This window comes from Coloeus monedula, assembly GCF_965178545.1.
Source record: "Coloeus monedula genome assembly, chromosome: 2".
Classification (NCBI taxonomy): domain Eukaryota; kingdom Metazoa; phylum Chordata; class Aves; order Passeriformes; family Corvidae; genus Coloeus; species Coloeus monedula.
In genome coordinates this window covers 15,688,594-15,699,697 of record NC_138782.1, presented here as the reverse complement: position 1 = coordinate 15,699,697, position 11,104 = coordinate 15,688,594, and the positions used below count along the sequence as shown (strand labels likewise).

The 11,104-nt window shown below is 41.5% G+C and overlaps 2 protein-coding genes across 3 annotated transcripts in view; one reads left to right on the top strand and one right to left on the bottom strand.

Moving 5' to 3' along the window:
- Window positions 1–2,354: 2,354 nt before the first annotated feature.
- CNIH4 (cornichon family member 4) lies at window positions 2,355–10,500 on the bottom strand. The gene is made up of 5 exons (XM_082302678.1): window positions 10,398–10,500; window positions 9,072–9,140; window positions 8,145–8,257; window positions 3,932–4,072; window positions 2,355–3,343 (listed from the first exon to the last, which is right to left on the bottom strand). Exons 1-5 carry the CDS (start codon window positions 10,464–10,466, stop codon window positions 3,316–3,318), a joined length of 420 nt encoding a protein of 139 aa, XP_082158804.1. The 5' UTR covers window positions 10,467–10,500; the 3' UTR covers window positions 2,355–3,315.
- An 85-nt stretch (window positions 10,501–10,585) lies between these two features.
- Window positions 10,586–11,104, top strand: part of NVL (nuclear VCP like) — a 39,709-nt gene continuing 39,190 nt past the window's right edge. For both annotated transcript variants that reach the window (XM_082303003.1, XM_082303002.1), the window contains exon 1: window positions 10,586–10,646. In XM_082303003.1, coding sequence (XP_082159129.1) covers window positions 10,590–10,646 — 57 coding nt within the window. In that variant the 5' untranslated portion in view covers window positions 10,586–10,589. The remainder of the gene's footprint in view (window positions 10,647–11,104) is intronic.

Sequence of the window (11,104 nt, the reverse complement as noted above, 5' to 3'; positions counted from 1 at the left end):
ACCACTGAGGCTTGTATGCCTCTGATTCTGCCAAAGATAAGGTGGTGACTGTACTGATATATATGTATATGAACCATATATGCTGATATATATATTTATGAACCACTGTCCATCATACCCTATACTTAAAGGCTTAAATGGTCTTTTGGCACTTGTACAAAATCCTAGAGACCTTGTGAGAAGAAAGAATTAGAATAAAGCTATGACAATCCTGAACAGATAAAGATTTGCCTTTTTGGGCTTATCAGGGTTTCTGGTTGATTGTTAACCTGCATGTAGAATTGTTCTTAGGATTACTGGTCACACTGCTGATTTACTGTGTTCCATAATACAGAACCACTTTAGAAAACCAAACTGGTAATTTACTAGATTGAGGAGACAAGTATTTTCTTTCACAAAACAGGCTCCATAACCAACAGTCTGTAACTAATGATTAATTAGGGGGAAACATGCAATGGTACACAACTCACCCCCCAAATGCAGAATTCTTAACAGCAATGTAATCTCTCTGAAAACTGATACAGGATGATTGTCTTTGCAAGCTGGCCAATATATAGATTGTGGGTGAGGAAAAGGAATCAGTAACATCAGTTAAAAGTTGGAATTCCTGCAGGATTTTGATTTATTTTCACTGATTAAAAGAGTTTTCTGTCAATCATAGCTAATGGTTCCTCAGAAAGTTATACTTGGATACCTCAGGTTCAAAGGGAAATAGTCTAAGTGAATAGGAAGGAATCTGTATTTGACCTCACACCAATTTGTAGTGATAGTTAGATGATTGTTTTAAAAAATCACTCTCAAGGTTCTAATTGTCTTGAATTCTGTATTATAAGCTTGGGTTTAAATTACCCTGTTCTCTGCTGGAAAACAGAGGGGTTCTTTTATTTTTGCTATCATAAAAATTTCTGTGCTCTGTGGGCCTCTGAGTAGTGAGATAACTGTAGTATCCCTATTTCTAGCTAATGAGCCATGTTCTTAGCAGTTACATTTTTCTTGTTGCTGACATTGACCTGTGAAGATCTCTGTTGAGGCAGGCACTGACCCTGTAGAGTAGGGAAGGCTTCAACACTACCAGTGTAATTATTCAGCAAAATTGTAGTCTCTGAAACCTGCTGCTGAGGTTTTTACAACTCATAACCAACAACTTACTATAAAGGACCAGAGAACTTACTTGTATTAAAAAATTGAGGTGGGAATCTTGCATTCATATAGAAGTATCAACTGCTTAATGTTTGACAAGCACCACTTACAAAACACATATGTACTTTTTTGTTGGCTTCTCATGGTTAATAATTCACTCTTGAGGAGGGAAGTGGGGAGAATCCACAATTCCATCTCTCTAGGTCAGGATATACACATGCTATCCCACTGGCTTTTCCCCTCACGTCTGTTGTTGTTTTCTTTTATCCTTCTTTGTCCCACTCCCATCTCTGAAGAAACACTTCCCTTGGTAGAGAACAGAAGCTTTTCATAGTGATAATTTTTTCCAATTCCATGAGGGAATGGGTCTGCTCTATCTAATGTCCTCAGGGTAATTCTAAGGTGCTATTGGATATCATTGGAGACAATGTAGCATACACACATTTTTATTAATAGTAAAGCTCTTCTCTCAAAATCCTGTCTTTAGAGCAAGATATCAAGCTGCTGGTTTAAGTGATGGACTTACAAATTAATGCTCATGTTTCTCAGTGTGAAACAAATTCAGTGAAATATATCTACTGTCAGCAGTATAGCAAGGACTTAGGCCCTTTCTTCTAACACCCAAAATATGTGTAGTAGGTTTTTTTTGCACACAAATAAAATCATTTAATTGCCTAACATGATCTGCTAAAAAAGTTACTGACTTTCTACCCTTTTAAAGTTTTATTTGCTCTCCTTTCTCCAGACCTACCTCCTCTCTGGCTTTTGGCATTACAGGGCAGTACTTTTTGTAGTTTGATGTTGTGCTGTCGGGTAGTCAGTGGCATCCAGCTGGGGTAGCTGTTGCCTTAGGTATTTTTTTAATGAGCACGATTTTCAGTGGTTTTTCATCTTTAACACAGCTGAACTTGGACTCCATCCATCAAAAATTTACAGCCAAACTTTTCCTAGAACAGACACTGAACACAAGGTATCTACAGCAATAAAGCATCAGTGTTGCCTTTTCATGACTGGCCCTGAAACCAGTTTTTAACTCCAGCTGTACACTAGAACCCCAAATACTTAAGAAGAAAAAGCTCATAAATTTTAGGACGTAATTAGAGAAGTGTATTTTTTAAAGTGTTTTAATTGATGTGTTTGTTCCAAGAGACCTCTTTCCAAGCACATATAAAAAACTTAAAGACAGTTATTGGACAGTGAGGGTACAAACTCAGGTTTATACACTTATCGCCGATGCAAGAGCTGCACAAAAAGAACTTGCTGCTATCACTGAAGCAGAGTCATATCAGAACTGGGAGAAAAGTGGGGTTATGGGTTACCAGACCATTTCCCTGAGCTAGACAGACTCTTGGATTCACCCCACCGGCTATGGAAACAGCAGGTTCAGGGAGTAGCAACTGCAGATAGTCTTTTGCTCTGTAACCATCTCCACCCCAGTGCAATCTGATCTTTCCTTTATCTGGGTGTCCATGATGTAGTTCAATGACAAAATAGGAGTTGAAGGGAAAAAGCAAGTATTAATCATCTTATTTATCTGCACTCTTACACACAAGTGTCATGTCCACCAAAAGGATCTTAGTCCATCCAAATACAAGATTTCATATAGGTTGCTGCAGGGAGGCAGGGACAGGGAGGAAAATGTAGCTTTTATTCCATTGATTTTTGCCTGGGAAAAACACCAACACAAAGATGCAAGCTCTGCTCCTGTTCCACTTTGAAATCTCTGTTCCAAGTGCTGCTTCAAATTATGTTCTGATAGGACAGCTTGGCAGCCGGAGTCTTATCCTGACACCTCTCAGCAAGAATCAGATTATCTGAGCTGCACTTAAATGTGTTCTGGAACTACCTTCGTTACCAGCTCATGCTGTTGAAATGAGTTTCCCTTATCACCATTTAATTCCTACGAGGTCACTTCTGCAAGCAAGGATTTCATCTTACAGAAACAGCAGCTCCAGCAGTTTGGCTTGTAAAGGAACAAAAACAACTGCTAGACAAATCCAATGTCTTTTGAAAATATTTTATGTTAAAAATACAGAAAAATATTTCTTGTTCAAAGAGGAAAAATATACTGCATGATGACACTGATCTAGGTGTGTTCAGAAGGTGTCTGTGGCTCCACAACCAGTCACTGGAGTGATGACCCGATTTGGCAGCTAATGGTTCTCTTTCAACTTCTCAATCATTTATCAAAGCCAGAATCATACTGTGACAAAACAGAAAACATGATACCAGTGGATTACTGAAGCTTGTGCAAGTAGGAGCAGCTCTCAGTGTCACGGGAGAGCTGCACTGAGAGAACCTGAAATAGAAAGTCAAGGCACTCCTGCTGTGTGCTTTGCTTAGAAAGACAAGACTGCAGAAGCAGTGCTGCAGCAGAGGAACAGCAGCTCTGCCACCTTGGAGTAAGTGGCCCTATCACAGAACACATCTGTTTGTAACTCAGCCAGATCAGCTTCATTTTTTAAAAACAGAACTTGTAAAATAAACTTGGTCCTCAAGAGTATTTCCATTCTAAACAGGCCACTTACTGTAGGTGCTGAAAGCATGTAACTCTTTATGTTGTACTTCTTTTAAGATTAAGGAATAGCCTGAGTTTCCAAACAGTGTTTGATCAGAATGAATAAAGGCATATAATGAGGCCAGAGATAGCTGTCAAAATATATTAATGAGGCTTAGCAGGATGCAAAAGGTAAGACATGAATACCAGCAATTACAGCAGTAGAATAGAGGAGATAAAAATAGCTGGCAGACAATCCCTTTGTTCCTTGAGAGCAATTTTTTTGAAACTAACCTGTAAAGGTACATGAAGAAACAGAGCAGATGAAAGCCCAGCTTAATCATGGCTTCTTTCATGTGTGATTTCAGTTGTCCTCGGTTATGGATCTCTGTGGGATCAAATACTCCCATGTTTCCACTTGGCACCATAATGTACCTGAAAGTTTAAGAATGAGAAAAAAAAAAAACCAAATAAAAAGACCCCACACAACAAAACCCAAAAATGTAATCGTTGAAACATTAGGGAGTGTCGGGGAAGAGCTTGCCAAGAAGGGACTTTCATCTAAAGAGTTGTTTCACAATTTAGCGTAAGGGAGTTCTGAATATTGCACCTATCTCTGCCACTATAACCCACAAAGAAAGAATGAGAGAACAAGAAGCACTAAAAACATCAGTCCAGCTTCCATAAATAAATGGGAGAGATTCCAAGTAATAGCCAATTCCAGTTAATTTTAATTGCTGTTCATGGGGGAAGCACCTACCCACAGTGGAAAGTGCATTAGGTGAAGGGGACTAGAAAAGAATTTAGCTAAGAATCAGTAATTTATTTAGCAAAAAACCTCACATAGGAAATCACAAACTCCAGTGGTCAAAATGAGATGGCATAGGCCAAGGAAAAGGATCTATGCTGTTACTCCTGCCTTTGTCACAGCCATCCTGGGTCACCTCAGCACAGACACTGAGGCCGACGAGTCGGGCAGAACTGAAGATGTCAAGTTCAGCTGTCCAAGCCCACATGAGAACAAAAGCTGAGTGAAGTCAAGTGAAATGTAAGCCAAGGAAGCATAAAACCAGCAGACCAAATGTTTATGTCCTGTGACAATTGAGCCAGCAGCATGTTCTTTTGTCAGAAGAATTTCTCGAGGGAGCAAATGCGAGCACACAAAGCTCTCACTCCAGCTAAACTCAGGCTAGAGCATCACTTCATTGAGATGTTACACAGGCTTTACCTTCCTGGAATCAGACTCCTTCTATCCAGGAATTTAACTCTTTGTCTTAAAGCTGGAGCAGAAACATGGTCTCAGAACAGAACGCTTGTTAAATTTTCTTCATCTACTCAAATGACACCACTTGTAGTCCAAAAGGCACTTCCCCACCCCTTACAACATTCATTTCCTTAACAGGAAGGGAAGGAAAGGGAACAGCAACAGGTAGGTTTTCTAGCAGCAGTAGGACACTGGGAAATAAAAAGTTCAGACCACAGTAATTGTCTGTCACAGAGGCATTGAAAAGCACAGCAGCATATTTGACCAATATCAAAGACAGTTGTGTCCCATTAAAACAGTTCATGTTAAATAATTCCAGTTTGACATTCTCTTCTAAAACTGAAGTTTTGAGTGATTGTTCTGTTTTCTGTATTGTAACATAAATTATTGTCCATTTCCTGGGAATGTAATACATTTTATTGGAATAAAAGGAGGAACACGTTTCCTGTACCAATTTATCCTATAAATAGAATGCATAATTTTCTTATATGTCTGGGATATGATTGCCATAAAGACAGCATGTATTAATTTTGCTTTTTATAAAGAATGATAACACTTAAATGGTGCAACTTGATTGTGTAAGCTGTGAGGTGTTTCTTCCAAGAGGCCCCCGAGGTAGGACAGCCTGTATTACATGTCTAAGGAACTGAGCCATGGGTACAGTGCTGCTGGATGCTGACAAACCCAGCTCAAGCCAGCTGTCATACTCTACACAGCAAAAAACTTGTGCAGCAAACAAGTAAACTGTCAGCTTTAATAAATACACACATTAGTGCCTCCAGTATTGCCATTCCATGGAAGCTGCTACCACACCAACAGGACACTTCCCTCTAGATTTCCCAATTTTTTAAGGGATGTAGAAGTTCTGGCCAGAATTTTCACTGAATTGTAAAGATTTTATTTTTTTTAATTTTAATTGTACTCTTTCAGTTTTATCTTCTTAAAGACATGGCAAGAATCTCATTATTTGGGCCTATTCTCTCAAGGAGATCTATGTAACACAGAAGAAAAAAAAGTTGAATGCTTTCCTTAGTTTTAAAACAAGCAGAATGTAAGACAGAACTGTCTCACTGGAGACACTACAAAGTTCATCAAAAAAAGTTAAATATCATCTGAGCGTGCTGAGCAAGAAGGGCCAGTAGGATGTTACAATAAACATGCTGCAACTTTGAAAGTCTCTCTTGATGCTCTTTTTGACTAATTTATCCTTCCCAGGATTTGTTTCTGATACCCCCTCTGCACAAAACCTCTCTCCTCTCACTGAAATCCTCGACAGAATTAGTAAATTAAGCAAGTACTGCCTGTAGCTGCCATGTGGTCATTGGGATTAAGCAGGTTTTAAAGAAAAGTGAGTAAGGGGAAGAGCTTATCCTACCTTTCTATCACTTACACTGCAAAGCACAGACTTCTTCAATCTCAACAGAATTATTTTTCTTCTGTATTTCTAACCTATATTTCCCCTCTTTTACTTTGAACCTGTTACTCCTGGTTCTATCACTACGCTTCCTAATGAACTGAAAATGCTAAACCCCACACTTGCTTTTGCAGGCCTCCAACTCCTTCACTAGAAATGGGATAGTCCAGGCTGTTAATGTGGGAGAAACTCCTTGATCCACAGAAAGAAGGGAGGATTAGCGATACAGGCTTAATATTTGGACTTCTTGTGGCAGGACAGGCAAAGTATCATGTTGTCATATTCATTTATTGCCTACATTGCATATCCAAAATTGAGGAAACAATCCTGGATTTTAGGATATTCAGAATATTTATGCCATGTATAAAAATGATACAAAATGAGAGCTGTCAATACAAAAGAGCAGTCAAAACTTACTGCCTGAAGTGTAGAAATAGAAATAATTTCTCTTTTAAAACTCTGTCTGACCAGGTTTAGAAGGGAAAGCAAGTGGCTACTTCAAAAATTAACGTAAGTACACAAAATGAAGCAGCAAAGGGGTAACCAGTACAAGAAATCATCAAAGCTTCAAAGAATGCATTCTGCCTGCAGTGTCTCTGCAGAAACAGCCTTGCCTAAATGAAACATCAAACCCTAAAGTTGCCAGCAGATCCCAAATCAAATACTGGTCACTATGAGTCACAGCTGTACACAGGGAGGGGCAAGCAAAACCAGGCAAAAGCATGCCCTATGTGTGTGTATTTAGGCAACATTTATTTATTAAGCATAAAGTTATACTGTTTCATGTTTCTCCAGCTTAGAAACATTTGAAGGCTTTGTTGGCAGTTTTGTAGAAAACAAGAATGATATTTATCAGTATTTAAATAGCATACCTATTTTGCCCATGAACAACCAGGTTGTCAGTACAGAGATCCTCAACTTTGTTTTAATGAGAGCTGTGAAACTTCTTGTTTAATTCTACCAGCAATCCAACCCATCCCTGCAAATAGTTAGCCCTGGCAAGTTCAGGCAAACAAGAATGACAGCCAGCTTTTCATACCTGTACCTTAAACACCTGGGCTTTTGGGTTCCCTCACTATAGTGATTGGAGATAAGTTGTGAGAAATTGTGACAAATCCAGAAAATTAGCTTAACACCTTTGAAGGGTCAGTTCTCCACACACCAAATGACATCAGATAAAAAGAATGGTTTAAACTGACAGTCCCAGTGTTGCCACATGGAAACCCCTCCTGACAACTAAACTGTTTCCAAGGGTGGCAGCCCAGTGTACAAAGACCAGTAACACTGACAGCTGTCCTAGGGTGAAAAGTCTACAAACCTTCCCAAATACAAACTGGCAGGACAGGAGGCCAAAACCAATGCAGATGAGGGGGAGAGACAAGTCAGTAAATGAAGGAGGGTGCAGGGGATAACACCACAGCCCCATGGTTGTACAGCCATCAGCCATGCCACCCTAAGCACTTTTATGCTGATAGCACTATCAGGAACAGCATGAAAACATTATCAGCTCTGTTGGCAGTACTACTTCATAATCCCAATTAATCTGCTATTATTTCCTATGAATTTGGGAATGACCCACAAATTGAGATTCCTGGGCACTAGAGAGAATGCAAGCAAAGACCAAAAGTTTCATATCCTTTACAATGTTGGGTTTCTTGTCATTTTAATGACAAGACATTGTGTTAGTTTGATCAATGAAGACTGTTAGCAGCTCAAGAACACAACTGAAACATCTCACCATGACATATTATTCATCTTTGTACTACACTTAAAGATTTAGCACTAGTAACAGTGCTAAAAAGCAAGCCCACAAACCCTTGTGCACTTACCTGTATATATTCCATGTGGCCACTGGCAGGTTAAGGAGAAAGATGAACCAGTGCAATGAAATAAGCATTAACACCGTTACAACAGCATGACCAATCACCTCAGGCACCACCCACTGCAAAAAGGGGAAAGAGAAAAGAGTTACATGCACAAATGTAAATTCCTTTATGAAAAAGACATCTATTTGGGATTATAATCTGATTATAATCATGTAAAATCAGAAAAAGCCTGACAGCAGAGGCATGTGATTCCACCACAGTGTGGAGAAATCGATACCTTCAGGCGGATTCCACACAAGTAAGCAGAAATCAAGCCCTAAGATACTGTAACAGAAGTGCTTTATCCAAGCATTACAAACATTTCTGGAGAGCAGCACAGCAGCTGTCTGAACACAACTATACCACACAAGCATTTGAGAAAGAGAACTGAGAAAGTATACAGAGCTCATTTGAAATCACTGCAGAGAACAGTGGATTTAGTAACTCAGATAATTAAAAACTGCACAAAGAGCCTCAGGCTTGGAACAGATAAGAAAGCTGATCAGTATAAAAACTGACATAGTTACATTGGGTCAGCCCCTGGCAATTACACATTTTTGGCTTGACAGGATCTTGTACCATTCTCTCTCATATTAAGAAAAAGAATACCTTTGGATCAAAGGGAACACCCACATGGAAGGCCACATTGATTTAATGCTGAGTTTTAGGCAGATTCATGTAAAATGGTATACTTTTGTGATGGAATTTGCTGAAAGATAGATGTCCAAAAAAAGACAAGCAGGCTGAATAAGGGATACATGCAAAATACTGCCACTCAAGGCTCCTCAGATACCCGTCACACCCCAGTTATTTGCAATATGCAGATGCAGGTACTCAGATGGAGGATGTGGTTTCCTCAAAGCACAGTAAATGCAAAGAAGAACAGTTTACTTTATTGAGCTTGGAGCAGCATGATCTAGCATTGATGTAGTCGCATTCCAGATCTGATAACGTGATTATCTGAAGTTCAAGATAAGGAAATACTGTATGGTAACTCAGAATACACAAAGCTTTACTTTATTTTTAGGGGAGAACCCTCTGCTCTCAGCATTCACTGTTGTTCTGTGCTGGTCTTTCAAAGGCATGTTTCAACTAGTTACAATTCACTCCTCTTTTAGATAGGAGGCTTGGCTACATTTTATCATCATTTTATTATGTATTTCCAAGGGCAACTGTTGCACAAGTGCTAAAGTTCAGTTCAGCCCTTAAACCAGACCAGGGAGGCAACCTCAGTACTTTTAGTATCAAAATTGTTACTACAACACTTGAAAACAAAACTTAAACCAAAGAAAGAGTTCATGCACTTTAAAACTCTCCGCACAAAATAGTGCGGTTTTAAGCAGTGAATCTCTTTTTTTTTTTCATCATGTACAACAACACTGAATTAATTAATACTTTGGTAGGAAATAAGAGGGTAACATCATTATTGAATGAACTTTCAGACTGAAATACGAGTATTTCAGACAGAAAAGTCCTTACAAAAAAGGCTTAGGATGCACGTGGGCACCTCGCCATGCTATGTCCTGTAAAGCTCATGGTTCTTTTCTCCAAGGAAATGAACACTAAGAGATTTTTCTTCTACTCCTAAAAAATGGGTAAAGGCTTTTCATTTTTCAACAAACAACTTTTCCTTCTAGGATGAATTTCTTTCGAGTGGTTTCGCTACAAGAACTGGGGAGACTCTGAAAAATCCCACCAGGATTGAAAGAGCGTGAAAGCCAATTCTCTTTTATTGAGAAAAGTAAGGAAAAGAAGTCAAATCTGTGCACAACGCCAGGCAGCAAAGACTGCGAGCCAGCCTCCAACAAAAGAACATGGAAACCCTGCTTGCCGAGGAGCTCGGAGCCCGCAGCTACGAGCACACAGCCCGCACGGAGCAAGGCGTCCTCGCAATTGAAGCGCTGCTGGCCGCACTTTTTAGGCCCGCGTTGCTCCCGAGCACCAAGGCGGGGCACTCGCTCCTTGTGCCGCGCTTGTGTCTCCTCAGCCGCGGCCGCGCCCGCCCGGGGAGCCGCAGCCCCGCGGAGCGAGCACGGTCCGGGCACCGAACCCGCGCCGCCGCCGCCCCACAGCCCCCGGGCCCCGCGGCCGCGGCCACCACCCAGCGCAGCCCCCCCGCCCCATCGCCTTCAGCCCACCGGCCCCGGCGGCGCCTCAAAGGGCCCGTCCCGCCCCGGGGCCCATCCCTGCCCACCCCGCGCAGGAGGAGCAGGATACGAAGTAAACGGAGAGAAAGATGAGGGCGCAGCAGTCGATCAGCGAGAAGATGAAGACCACCGACTCCATCCCGCCGCCGCGCCCGCCGCGTTCGGACCCTCCCGGCTGCCGTAGGCCCCGCCCTGCCTGGGCGGGCCCGCGCCGCGCGGCACGCTGGGTAATGGAGTCCGCTCCTCAGGCGGGGTGGCGGCCATGCGGTGCCGGCCTGGCCGCGTCTCCGATCCCCGGCTGAAGCAGCGCATCAAGCAGGTACCACCCGCCCTCCGGGACACCCCCGGTACCTCCGGCACCACCGGCACCACCGGCACCGGCAGCCGGTGGGAGGGGGTCTCATGTGTCCCTCTCTGGCTGAGGGGCCTTGAGCATCCGGCCCGCTCAGTGGCGGGAGAGGACCAAACCCCGTCCCTGCCTCTGAGGGCTTTAGAAAGGCTTTAGAAAGGTCTATTTGTTTATTTTATTTGTTTTAATTTTTTGGAAAATAGTTTTGTTTTCTCTCGTTCTTCTGTCCCCTTTAGTAGTTCTGGTCTTGAGGCTGACTGCTGCTTCAGGTGTGAAATGAATAGGGCAAAAGAAATATACTCAAAGGATAGATAGATAGATAGATAGATAAATAGATAGATATAAATATATGTGTGTGTATATATACGCAGATGGTGTGTCTATGTATGTATATATATATGCAGATACACATATAGATATATATGTGG